This window comes from Loxodonta africana, chromosome 7 (genome assembly GCF_030014295.1).
Source record: "Loxodonta africana isolate mLoxAfr1 chromosome 7, mLoxAfr1.hap2, whole genome shotgun sequence".
Taxonomy (NCBI): Eukaryota; Metazoa; Chordata; class Mammalia; order Proboscidea; family Elephantidae; genus Loxodonta; species Loxodonta africana.
The window spans coordinates 18,083,655-18,097,878 of record NC_087348.1 but is presented as its reverse complement, the minus strand read 5'-3'; the positions used below and the strand labels follow the sequence as shown (position 1 = coordinate 18,097,878).

The 14,224-nt window shown below is 40.1% G+C and overlaps 1 protein-coding gene across 1 annotated transcript; it reads right to left on the bottom strand.

The window, feature by feature from the left end:
* Nucleotides 1-2,524: 2,524 nt before the first annotated feature.
* Nucleotides 2,525-3,469, bottom strand: LOC100662059 (olfactory receptor 5B12-like). Its single transcript, XM_003421404.3, has one exon. It carries the CDS (start codon nucleotides 3,467-3,469, stop codon nucleotides 2,525-2,527), a length of 945 nt encoding a protein of 314 aa, XP_003421452.3.
* Nucleotides 3,470-14,224: the final 10,755 nt, after the last annotated feature.

Below are 14,224 nucleotides of genomic sequence, written 5' to 3'. Positions count from 1 at the left end.
CCTTTTGGTTAGTAGCTGAGCAGTTAACTGTTTGCATCGCCAGGGCTCCTCATAGTTGTAGTAAACCCATTGCTGTTGGGTCAATTCCAACTCATAGCGTCCCTATAGGACAGAGTAGAACTGCCCCATAGTGTTTCCAAGGAGCAGCTGGTGGATTCGAACTGCTGACTTTTTGGTTAGCAGACTACCACTTAACCACTGTACCACCAGGTAGAGGATGAGAGAGATGAGTATGGCCTAATGCCCATCCTCAGGGGCTTACAATTCCCATCAGATGGCACTTGTAGAGTTCATTTTTTAGCTTTAGAAAACCCCATCTTGACTTTATGGTTTTGATTGTGCCTGAGTGAACCACTTTGGGTGGCCAAGGATATTATTTCATGTTTCTGGCACACAGGAAAGTGTTCCCTCTCACTCTTCATCTTGAATTAACCATCTTATTAGAAGTCAAGGTCATAGCTAGCAGTTTGGAGGAGAGCTAGAGCTCATTTTGCTGTTCCTGGTGCTTCCATTCCCAGAAAATAATCCAGAGAGAAACTTCTAGTTGTAGGATTCATTGATCATTTTTACTAAGAAGTGACAGAAGTGCACTAAACAAGATGCGTATAAGTTGGTACATTATTCTATTGCTGTTCAACACAGGGTGTTAGAGCTGATTAAATCCCTGACTAAATTTTCCTGCTGTGTGTGCTGCTCAGCTCCAGGTGACTAACATCTCACACCCACCCATCAGGAGTGGAGAGGCCTGGGCGGGGAGCTATCAGGGCATATATTCATGTTTTAATGTCCCCTTCCTCTTTCTTCTCAGTGAAGGAATGGGACAGTGAGGATTTGGTGATGTTGAGCACATCAAATTTTATGGTTTATTGTCTTCAACATTCCCGAAAGTAGATGTTCACTGGAGCATGCAAGTTTTCCAGCTTGGCTTCTTTATTCAAGTGAAGATTCCCATTTTGTAGCACAAAGCTTCTAGAAAACAAGGATGACAAGCCTTCCCAGATAATGAGGGCTTCATTGTAAGTAATGTAAACACATGGACAAAATGCAAGGGCTCCAATCCCTTCTATATTCCTCTGACAGCCTCAAAAGCTAACCTAGTGCCTTCTAGACGTGTTAAGTATGCGCCTACTTAGAGCTGTGATGAAAGAGTAAGGATTTGGGATAGCTTCAGATTATGGAGAATGAAGGAGATTTAGAGAGCTCAAGGAAAATGCAAGGTCAATATCATTCAGATTCTCTCATGTTCCTTGCAGCCCTTCTAATGCTTTAATTACAAAGATAATTGTGTTATATTAAGAAGTCCAGTGGTCCTTTAAAAAGGACCACTTTCTTCATCTTAATATTGTTTATGCCCACTGCAAAGTGTTGTGAATATTCAACACTTGTTACCTGAGCTAAACCAGAAAGGTTGTTTTGGATTCCCAAGGAATTGGGTTCAAATTCCGGGTCTTCCAGCTTCTACCTATGGTATTTCACATCTGAACCTCTTTTTCCTCTTCTCTATGTGGTTGTCCCTCTCATAGTTAGTCTGCGAATGGAATAGGGTAGCATATGCAAATAATTTAGCAGCCACTAGAAGATCAATGAAGCTATTAACTAAAAGACTGTAGTTCCAACTCACCCAGATGTGCCTTGGAAGAAAGGCCTGATGACCTGCTTCCAAAAGATCACAGCCATGGAAAAGGTGTGGAGTACGAGTCTTCTCTGCAACACATGGGGTCACCATGATTCAGGTTAGCAGCTGAACATTTAACTGTTTGCACCACTCAGGTAAGGAACAAGTGTGGATACATTTTTGGATGGAAGAGTCCCTTGCATTCTGATCTCTGTTATTTGAAATTCAGGAACTAAATAGATTTAGATTACATGGCATCCCTCATTATCCAAGCTCACCACTGGAATTCTTGCTGTATAAGTTCAGGATCCTGGTAGATGTTGACAACGAGGGATAATTCTGCAGATTTCTGGGCTTCATCAGAGATGTGCTAAATCAGATGATCTGGATTTAGTTCCTAGGAATGTGCATTTAAATATAATCTCAGAGTTTTTTTTGAGCACTAATATCTAAGAATCACAGCTCTATGAATCTAGAATCACAGCACAAGAATCACCGAGTTCTTTTGAATTCTGAATTGCAAAAGTAATTCTGGAGTCATGCCTTTATGAGGTTTACCTGCAAATCACTTTATACCAATAGAGTAACGTAGCGTGGGATCCTATAACACCTAGGATAATAATTTTGATGTTAAGATAGAAGTAGAATCCTATTTCTGGAAAAAGACTTCAAATTTTCTCCAACCTAGTCATATTCCCAAATCATGAATAGAACAGACCTCATATTGGAAGGAATTTCTCAGAGATATTAAAGAAAAGAATTGAACTTACAACCATTGAAAACCCTACTGAGTATAGCTCTACTCTGACACTCATGGGGTCGCCATGAATTAGGATTGTCTCAATGGTAGCAGGTTAGAGGTCCAATAGAAGCTTTACATGGTTTGTATGCTACTTCTAATGAATGGGCTCAGTCCAATGAAGACTTGACTTTTTCAGCAACCTTCTTGAAGGCACTTTTGACTTCCTTGTTCCTCAGGCTGTAGACCACAGGATTCAGCATAGGGATGATCATGGTGTAGAACACAGATGCCATTTTGTCTGTGTCCGTGGAATGACTGGAACTTGGCTGTAAGTACATGACGATAATTGTTCCATAGAAGATGGAGACAGTGGTAAGATGGGAAGCACAGGTGGAAAAGGCTGTCTTTCGTCCCTGAGCTGAGTGCATTCTCAGGATAACAATAAAAATGAACAGGTAAGAGTTCAAGATAACCAAGAGAGTAAAAAAGACATTGCAAGCTGCCAAGGTGAAGAGCACTATCTCATTTATGTAAGTATCAGAGCAAGAGAGAGCCAGCAGTGGTGGGGTGTCACAGAAAAATTGATTAACCACATTGGAATGACAGAAGGAGAGGTGGAAAGTCAAAGCAACAAGGATGGAAGATTGCAAGAGTCCACAGCCGTAGGAGCCAGTGAGTAGTAAAGCACACACAGTACTTGTCATGGTGGTGGTGTAATGTAGGGGTTTACACACTGCTGCGTGGCGGTCAAAGGCCATCGAAGCCAGGAGAAAACTTTCAATAGCGTCAAAAGCTAAAAAGAAGAACATCTGGGCAGCACACGCATTGTAGGAGATGCTCTTATCTCCTGTTAGGAGCCCCTCCATCACCTTGGGAGTGACTGCTGAGGCATAAACACAGTCCACCAGGGAGAGGTTGCTGAGGAAAAAGTACATGGGGGTGTGGAGACGAGAGTCTAACAGTATCAACGTGATCATCCCCAGGTTCCCAACCAGAGTGATGAAGTAAAAGAGAGTGAAGACTAAAAATAAAGGGACCTGCAGTTCTACGGCATCTGTTAGCCCCATGAGAATGAATTCAGTCACCTCTGATATGTTCTCTATCAACGTCATTGGTGAATCATCATATGAAGTACCTATGGCTAGATGAGAAAACACAAGATAATGGTATTTGAGCTCTACCATGAGAACAGAAGTGTGGTCATAGTCTCTCTCCTCTAAAATCTTTATTTTTCTGAGAGGCTGATGATTTTGTCTCCCAGCATCACCTGTGCTTTATTTCTGAGGAGGAAGAGTAGAGGGAGGCAGAAAAGTTACTTTTATACTCCTCTAGAGACCAGAATGCGACAGGCTTCCTTAGGTGGTGCAAAATGTTAATATGCTTGGCTACAACTGAAAGATTGGAACTTCGAGTCCACCAAAGGCACCTCATAGTCAAGGCCATCAAAAATCCTACGGAGCACACTTCTACTCTGACACATGTGGGGTTGCCATGAATCAGAGATGACCCATTGACAGCTGGTTTTGTAGAGGCTCCATGTTCCCAACCAAGCCGGAGGTCTCCTGCCATGCCCAGTTCATGGCTTATTGTGGCTGCCATGATTCTAGCATGAGAGGGCATCTCAATACAAAAGCCACCCTTGGTCCTTGAATCTTGAATCTTTCACTTCTCCTTGATTAACAATCATTCACATTCTAGGCAGGCTATGATATGACCCTTGTTTTTAAGGGCAGCCTAGTGGGAGAAACCTGTACACAAACGGTATGTTAATCATAATGCATTGCCTGAGGAGGGGCATCCCCAGGGTGCTTTGATCAGAAAGGAGGCATTTTTTGCTGGAGTTTAGGGGCAAAGGAAGACCTTCTGGAAATGATACCTTCTGAGCTGTGGCTTGGAGACTGAAGAAGTAATAATAATGATGATTAGTTATTATAATAACAAATATTGTATAAGGTATTACTGTGTGCTGGGAGACTGTTCTAAGTTGTTAACACATATTAACTCATAAATACATTTAGCAACTCCATGGGGCGGGTACTATTATTATTCCCATATAGTTTAGACGGGAACGGAAGTTTAATGAGATAAATTACTTCCTCAGGTAACAAAGTCGTTGGTAGAACTGGGATTTGAACCCATGAAGCATGGTGTAAAATCCATAATCTTCAGTACTCGTCTCAAAATAATTGGGTAAGTTACTTAACCTTTCTGTGTTTCCTCATCTTTCAAATGGGAATGATAATAGTTTTAACCTTTTAAGATGGATGGACACAATACTCAGTAGCAATACTCAAGAGCAAGTACTCAATAGTGTAAGCTATTATTACTGCTACTGCTATTAATATTGTTTTACCAGGCAGAGGAAACTCCATGGATAAAGGCGTGAGCTCACGAGCACAGTGGCATAAGCAGGAAACTACATGGAAACAGGTGTTATTTATTAGTAAAATTCTTCACAATACCCAAATCTTAATTAGGGGCTAACATGGAACAGTAATTGGTAGAAATAAAATGGACACGATTAAACCCTAAGAGAAAGAGTTGGAGGAAATAATGCATCGGATTACAGATATAATACAACTCTTTAGAAGAAGAGACTAAGCTGACCATTTGGCCAAGCATAATACAAGGATATACTTTTCCAATTGTGCAAATAATTGTTACTCATTGAAAAGCAACTTTGATGAGATATACCCTTAGGAATATCACATTCATTCCTTGAATCTCAGTTACATTCTCTGTGAAATATCACATTCCTATAATACCTGTGTACCTATTAAACAGTGTGGTAAAGGTTAAATTTAGATGTTGGAAGAAGTAAAAGATACAAAATTCCTACTAGAGCAATGCCTGGCATACAAATGTATTTAGCACTAGTTGCCTTCCTGGATGACTCTGCAAAGATGTCAACTATGTACCAGGACCTTATATTACAAAATGAATATCATAATTCCTGGCTCTTTAATGAGGGTAGAGATAGCTGGCTCTTTAAACTATTCCCCCCAAAGTGATAAGCGCCATAACAAAAGTATCTGTAAAGTGTCAAAATTATCATCATGGAAGTGCCAAGAATTTGCTAGACCGTGAAGTTACTTCCTGGCTCCTCAACTGTTAGAGGTCTATGTTTGTTAGAATTTCCAGACTGGGCCCAAACAGGAAACATATGTGTCTGTTTACATTTCTTTTCTTTTTTTTTTTTTAAAGTTGATTTCTGTGTCACCCTGAAACACTGAGAGTGGCCAGTATATTGACCAGGTTCTTTATCTAGACTTCTATATAAAGGAATGAAAAAAGGCCCCTTTTAATCCAGGAATTCAGAGTTGCAGGGCTGCTAGGATACAAGAGCACTATAAACACAAGACCAGCTTCAATCCTAACTTATTGATAATCACTTGGGTATAAGCCTACCACTGACATGATCTTTTTAATTCACAAAATAAAATACTTTTTTCAACTCCTTGAAAGGATGCTATCATGCTCTGATGCGACAATGAAGATGAAAGTTATTTGAAAGTTAATGATTTTTTGAACCAGGCCATCTGAGCCATCGTTTCCTGGTTATTGCAGGATATTCAGCCAGCAGAACTGAAAGCCCAAACGTTGATGTTACCAAAGAAAATGGCTCAAAAATTGAGATCCCCTAGAGATGTTGGCAGTTTTATAACTTCTGAAACTCTGAGAGGGAGGTATGGCATTTGCCTGCTACTCTTATAGCATGTTCTGAACTGAGTGCAGTTAGGAGGCACTGTCTTTCTGCCTTGGAGTAAAATCTCCTTTCATTTCAACCATTTATTTGAGGACATCTGAGAGCAATGAGCATGTAAATCTGGGTGAAAGAGAGCAGCGTGTTAGAGGGGAAAGAGCAACGGTCTAGGAGTGAGGGGCAACAAGTTAACCAGGTGTCATTGGTCTAGTCACTTAACTTTCATTTGTAAAATAAAATGATGGGATCTTCTAGAATCCCTTTATACTTCAATTGGCTATGATTTTATATTTTCCTAATACTTACTTGTTTCCTAGGAACAGTGGAATGAAGTCCCAAAGGTGTGGGTATAGAACACCTTCATGCCTAGGTTGTTGACTTGAAGTCCACATCCAGGAAAGCATCACTCTGGAGAAACTCCTTCCCTACTTCTGGAGCTCCAGGTTGTGGAGCAGAATCTGGGCTTCTGCTCTTGCAAATATCAAGGCAGAGACAGTGATCTGTTTACACAAGTCTCCAGGGAAACATTTCGTGTCAAGAGGGTAGATATCTCACGAGGCTCCTGATTCCAGGCTGGCCTTCATAACCTGTCCTCACCTGGAGCTATCAGAGACTAATGTTTGCATCATGGCTGGGAATGCTTATGAAGACACGAGGGAATGGAAGCTTAAAGGAATGGGCCTCCAGGAGTCACAGCAGCAGCCACAGACAACTTGGGCGCTAAAAATAAAAATCTCACTGAAATCTATGGCTTAGGTGACATTGAGAGCTCATGTAAGCTTTTTTGTAGTTAATTATTTCTCACAGACCTACAGAGTCTCTCCAGAATGAGAATCTTTCTTATTTATTATTTATTTACAAAATACCTGCCTGACTTACTGTTGAAGAGTTGCTGTTTGAATACTTTTTCTTTCCTTATTTACTGCTAAGGTGATGAACCCTTCCTTTCTTCTGCACAGCCACAACTGATCCCTAAATTAAGTCTCCGTTTTTGTCATTTTCATAGGAGAGAATTATCACTCCTTTCTATTTCAAATTTTATTTTCGTCATTGTTTGAAATGCATGCAACAAAACATACACAAATTCAGCAATTTTTGCCTGTACAGTTTGCTGACATCCATTATATTCTTCAAGGTGTGCAACCATTCTCACACTGTTTTTCTGAATAATTCCTTCACTGTTAACTTAAACTCACTGCAGCTAAGCTTCCTATCTAAAGTTTCAAGTTGCTGTTGTCAATTAGATCCCATATAGACAGTTCTTTAAAGGAGACAGTGCTTAAAGCAGACATTCTTTACTAATGAAGCTAAGTTTTATTTGATTTAAAGAAGACTTTAGGGGATAATTTTGGTTTAAGGTTCAAAAATAATCTCAGGACAATTGTTTTTGGGGTTCATCCAGCCTCAGTGAATCCAGAAAGTTTGTATTTTATGAGAATTTTAAATTCTGTTTCACATTTTCTGCCATTTTGATCAGAGTTTTTCTACAGAATCTTTGATCAAAACATTCAGCAATGATAGCTGGGCACTGTTAAGGTCTTCTGGTCACTCCTTTCTCAATGCAGTCATGCAGTCAAGTATCAGAGTTTGAGTGGAGTGATCATGTGGCCTGGTTTCTAATACCAATTCTGTCATCTGTTGCAGTATGACCTTGGCCAAATCATTTATTCTCTCCATTATATCACTTATAAAAAACTGGGATAATAACATTGCATATCTCTCATAGGATAATCATAAAGATTAAATTAAATGCCATATATGCACAGTTGAGTAGGGTGTCCTGCACATAGTAAGGGATCATTAAATTTAAATAAAAGGTCGGCAGTTCAAACCAATTGACACTGTGGAAGAAAGGCCTGGTGATCTACTTCTCTAAAGATTATAGCCAAGAAAACCCTGTAGAGTAAATCCTTCTCCATAGCCAGGTGTTGGAGTCGACTTGACAGAAAAGGGTATTGCCATTTATTTTTTATTATTCTTTATGTGAAAGTTTGCAGCTCAAGTTAGTTTCTCATTCAAAAATTTATATACACAATATTTTGTGACATTGGTTACAATACCCACAATGTAACAATACTCTCCCCATCCACCCCGGGTTTCCCATGTCCAGTAGCTGAGTTTTCCTATCCTTTTCCCAGGTGTCTGTCAGTTTATTGTACTATAGGAGTTGTGAGAAATTGATCAAAGTTCAACCATTTCAGGAGATAGCATATCATCAGGAACGGATGGCACTGAAGGAAGAAGTCCAAGCTGCACTGAAGGCTTCGATGAAAAATAAGGCTCCAGTAATTGCGGAATACCGATCGAGATGTTTCAATAAATGGATGCAGTGCTGGAAGTACTCACTCGTCTATGTCATGAGTTTTAGAAGACAGCTTCCTGGCCAACCTACTGGAAGAGATCCATATTTATGCCTATTCCAAAGAAAGGTGATACAACCGAATGTGGAAATTATTGAGCAATATCATTTATATCGCACACAAGTAAAATTTTGCTGACGATCATTCAAAAGTGGCTGCAGCAGTACATTGATAGGGAACTGCCAGAAATTCAAACTGAATTCAGAGGAGGACATGGAACCAGGAATGTCATCACTGATGTCATTCTGGCTGAAAGCAGAGAATACCAGAAAGATGTTTACCTGTGTTTTATTGACTGTGCAAAAAGGTCATAGTAAATCATGGATAATATTGTGAAGATTGGAAATTCCAGAACAATTAATCGTGCTCATGAGGAACCTACACATAAACCAAGAGTCATTTCGAACTGAATAAGAGGGTACTGTGTGTATTAAAGTCAGGAAAGGTGTGGGTCTAGGTTGTATCCTTTCACTTGTTCAATCTGTAGGCTGAGCAAATAATGCAAGAAGCTAGACTATGTGATGAAGAACAGAGCGTCAGTACTGGAGGAAGACTCATTACCAACCTGCGTTATGCAGATGATACAACCTTGCCTACTTGAAAGTGAAGAGGTCTTGAAGCGCCTACTGATGAAGATTAAAGACCACAGCCTTGAGTGTGTATTACACGTCAGTATAAAGAAAACAACGTCTTCACAACTGGACCAACAAGCAACATCAGAATAAACAAAGAAAACATTGAAGTTGTCAAGGATTTCATTTGACTTTGATCCGCAGTCAACCTCCATGGACGCATCAGTCAAGAAATCAAATGATGAACTGCATTGGGTGAATCCACTGCAAAAGACATTTTAAAAGGGGTAAAAAGCAAGGATGTTACTTTAAAGACTAAGATGCTCCTGGCTCAAGGCTTGGTGTTTTCAATTGACTCAGAAGCATGCAAAGGCTGGGTCATGTATAAGGAAGACTGAGGAAGAATTGACACCTTTGAATTATGATGTTATTGGAGAATATTCAACATACTATGGACTGCCAAAAGAACAAGAAATCTGTCTTGGAAGAAGTAGAGCCAGCATGCTCCTTAGAAGCCAGAAAGGTGACACTTTGACATACTGTGGACACATTGTCAGGAGGGATCAGTCCCTGTAGAAGGGCATCATGTTTTGTAAAGTAGAAGGTCAGCATAAAAGAGGAAGATCCTCAAGGAAATGGATTGGCACAGTGCCTGCAACAATGGGCTCAAGCATTACAACAATCATGAGGATGGAACAGGACTGGGCAGTGTTTCGCTCTGGTGTAGCTAGGGTCACTATGAGTCAGAACTAACTCCACAGCACACAACAACAACTAATAATCTGTCCCTTCCTTCCATTTTCCTTTTTGGCAGGAGTTGCCAATTTAGTGTCACATGTTAAATGAACTAAGAAGCTCATTCCTCACATGTGTTATTGTTTGTTTTATCCCTGTTAAAACAAAACCCGTTGCCATTGAGTCAATTCTTACTCATAGCTACCTTAGAGGACAGAGTAGAACTGCCCCATAGTGTTTCCAAGGAGTGGCTGGTAGAATCAACCTGCAGACGTTTTGGTTAGCAGCCGAGCTCTTAACCACTGTGCCAACAGGGCTTTGTTTGTTTTATAGGCCCATTTAATCTTTGTCTGAAAAGTGGACTTCAGTTCTGGGTTAGCAGAGTGTCCTGGGGCCATAGTCTCATGGGTTCCTCCAATTTATTTCAGACCAGTAAGTCTATTCTTTTACTATGAATTTGAATTTTGTTCTACATTTTTCTCCCACTCTGTCCAGGAATCTCTCTCTGGTTAATAGTCCTTTGGGTTAATATTTTCCTTGTGTCTTTGGATTTCTTCATTCTCCTTTGAGATGGGACCAACAGATGTATCTTAGATGGCCCAATACAAGCTTTTAAACCCCAGACGCTACTCACCAAAGTAGGATGCAAAATATTTTCTTTATGATCTACTTTATGCCAGTTGACCTAGGTGTCCCACAAGACTGTGGTCCCCAGCCCTCAGTCTCAGCAACTAGGTCCCACAAGTATTTGGATGTATCCATGAAGCTTCTATGCTTTGCCTTGGTTAAATTGTGCCGTTCACCAAAGTTGATACGTCTCTACTACCCAGTTAGTCACTTCCCCTCCCTGCCCCTCTCCACTTTCTTAACCATCAAAGATTTTTTTTTCTGTGTAAATATTTTCTTGAGTTTTTATTAGTGGTCACATACAATATTTTTCCTTTTGTGACTGATTTATTTCACTCAGTAAAATGCCCACCAGATTGATTCATGTTGTGCGATGATTCCTGAATTTGTCATTGTTCTTTATCATCATCTAGTATTCCATTTTGTGTATGTACCATAATTTGTTTAACCATTCATCTGTTGATAGGCACTTAGGTTGTTTCCATCTTTTACCTATTGTGAACAATGCTGCAATGAACAGGGGTGTGTTTATTTCTATTCATGTGACAGTTCTTATGCTTCTAGGATATATTCCTAGGAGTGGAATTTCAGGATCATATGGTATTTCAATTTCTAGCTTTTTAAGAAAGTGCCATACCATTTTCAATAGTGTTTGTCCCATTTTACATTTCCACCTGCAGTGCATAAAAATTCCAATCTCCTCACAACCTCTCCACCATTTGTTAGTGTGTGTTTTTTGGATTAATGCCAGTATTGTCGGGTGAGATGGTATCTCATTGTAGTTTTGATTTGCATTTCTCTAATGGTTATGATCACAAGTATTTCCTCACGTGTCTGTTATCCACCTGAATGTCCTGAATGTCTTCTTTGGTGAAGTGTCTGTTCATAACCTTTGCCAATTTTTTAACTGAATAATTTGTGTTTTTTTGTTGATGTGTTGAAGGCTTTTGTAGATTTTAGAGAATACACCCTTTCCGGATATGTTGTAGTCACAATTTTTTTACTGGTCAGTTGGCTCCCTTTATACTCTTTTGGTGAAGTCTTTTGATGAACGTAAGTGTTTGATTTTCAGGAGCTCCCAGTTATCTAGTTTGTCTTCTGGTGTTTGTATATTGTTAGTTATGGTTTGTATACTATTTATGCCATGTATTAGGGCCCCTAGAGTTGTCCCTATTTTTTCTTCCATGATCTTTATAATTTTATGTTTTATATTTAGGTCTCTGATCCATATTGAGTTGGTTTTTACGTATGGTGTGAGCTATGGATCTTGTTTTACTTTTTTTATAGATGAACATCCAGTAATGCCATCACCATTCGTTAAAGAGACAGTCTTTTCTCCATTTAATGGACGCTGGCTCTTTGCCAAGTATTATATTAGGTACTCATGGATGGATGGATTTAGATCGGGGTTCTCAATAATGCTGCTTTGTTCTATGTGTCTGTTGTTGTACCAGTGCCAGGTTTTTTGACTACAGTGGCTTTATAATAGGTTCTAAGATCAGGTAGTGAGGCCTCCCACTTTGTTCTTATTCTTCAATAAGGCTTTACTTCTCTGGGACCTCTTCCCTTTCCGTATAAATTAGGTGATTTGTTTCACTATCTTGTTACAGAATACTGTTGAAATTTGAATTGGGATTGCATCATATCTGTAGATCGTTTTGGATAGTGTCTTAGTCATCTAGTGCTGTCGTAACAGAAATGCCAAAAGTGGATGGTTTTAACAAAGAGAAATTTATTTTCTCACAGTCTAGGAGGTTACAAGTCCAAACTCAGGGTGTCAGCTCCAGGGGAAGGCTCTCTCTCTCTGTCTGTCAGCTCTGGAGGAAGGTCCTTGTCTTCAATCTTCCCCTGGTTGAGGAGCTTCTCAGGTGCAGGGACCCCTGGTCCAAAGGACACGCTCTGCTCCTGGTGCTGCTTTCTAGGTGGTAAAAGGTCCCCAACTCTCTGCTTGCTTTCCTTTCCTTTTATTTCTTGAGAGATAAAAGGTGGTGCAGGCCATAGCCCAGGGAAACTACATTGGATCAAGGATGTGGTCTGGGTAAGGGTGGTGTTACAATCCCACCCTAATCTTTTTAACATAAAATTACAATAAAAATGGAGGACAACCACAGAATACTGGGACTCATGGCCTAACCAAGCTGATATTCACATTTCTGGGGGGACAACCCTGGTGGTGTAGTGGTTAAGTGCTATGGCTGCTAACCAAGAAGTCAGCCATTCAAACCACCAGGCGCTCCTTGGAAACTCTGTGGGGCAGTTCTACTCTGCCCTATAGGGTTGCTGGGAGTCGGAATTGACTAGACGGCAGTGGGTTTGGTTTTCAGTTTAATTCAATCCATGACAGGTAGTATTATTCTCACAATGTTCAGTCTTCCTATCCATGATCATGTATGTTTTCTCACTTATGTAGGTCTCTTTTGGTTTCTTGCAGCACTGTTTTGTAGTTTTCTTTGTATAGGTCTTTTACGTCCCTGGTTAGATTTATTCCTAAGTGTTTTGTCTTTTTAGAAGCTATTATAAAATTTTTTTTTTTTCTGATTTCCTTTTCGTAGTTCTCTTTGTTAATGTAGAGGAATAGAACTGATTTATGTGTGTTTATCTTGGAGCCCTGGTGGCATAGTGGTTAAGAGCTACAGCTGCTAACCTGAAAAAAGGTCAGCAGTTTGAATGCACTAGCTGCTCCCTGGAAGCCCTACGAGACAGTTCTACTCTGTCCTATACAGTTGCTGAGTCAGAATCGACTAGATGGCAATGTGTTTGTTTTTTGTTTTTTATCTTGCCTCTTGCTACTCTACTGAATCTTTTTATTAGTTCCAGTAGTTTTCTTGTGGCATCTATGAGGGTACTCTATGTATGGTATCATATTGTCTGCAAATGGGGATAAATTTACCTCTTACTTACTGTCTTACTTATGTAGTACTGTTATAACAGAAATACCACAAGTGGATGGCTTTAACAAAGAGAAATTTATTCTCTCACAGTCTAGTAGGTTACAAGTCCAAATTCAAGTTGTCAGCTCCAGGGGAAGGTTTTTTCTCTCTGTCAGCTCTGGAGGAAGGCTTTTGCCCTCAATCTTCCCCTGGTCGAGGAGCTTCTCAGGCCCAGGGACCCAGGGCCCAAAGGATGCACTCTGCTCCCAGTGCTGTTTTCTTGGTGGTATGAGGTCCCCAAATCTCTGCATGCTTCCCTTTCCTTTTATCTCTTGAGAGATAAAAGGTGGTGCAGGCCACACACCAGGGAAATTCTCTTTACACTGGATCAGGGAGGTGACCTGAGTAATGGTGGTGTTACAATCCCACCCTAATCCTCTCAACGTAAAATTACAATCACAAAATGGGGGACAACCACACAATACTGGAAACCATGGTCTAACCAAGTTGAAACACACATTTTTGGGGGAACATAATTCAATCCATGACACCCACTCCTCACTTATCAACATGATTAGGTTGCAAACATTAGGACATTAGGTGAAAATCAGGGTTATGCAAAAATGGGGGATGACCACATCAGATCACAAAATGGAAGGTGATTACGTCATTACACAACTTGCAAATTACATGATTTCATAATTGCCAAACCACTGACATCACAGACCAGCCAAGTTGACACGTAACCTTAACCATCATAGCCAGCATTACTCTCACCTAGTCATATTCCGAAAGCATGAGTAGAACAGACCTCATGTGGGAAGGAATTGCTGAAAGAAATAAAAGAAAGAATTAAACTTCCAGCCATTGAAAACCCTATGAAGTGCAGTTCTACTCTGACATACATGGGGTTGCCATGAGTTGGAGTTGTCTTGATGGTAACAGGGTAGAGGTTCAAAATTAGCTTTACATAGTTCCATGGTACTTCTAATTAATAGGT

Coding starts and splice junctions, on each gene's coding strand:
- LOC100662059 (XM_003421404.3), bottom strand. CDS start 3,469: ATGACGTTGATAGAGAACATATCAGAGGTGACTGAATTCATTCTCATG.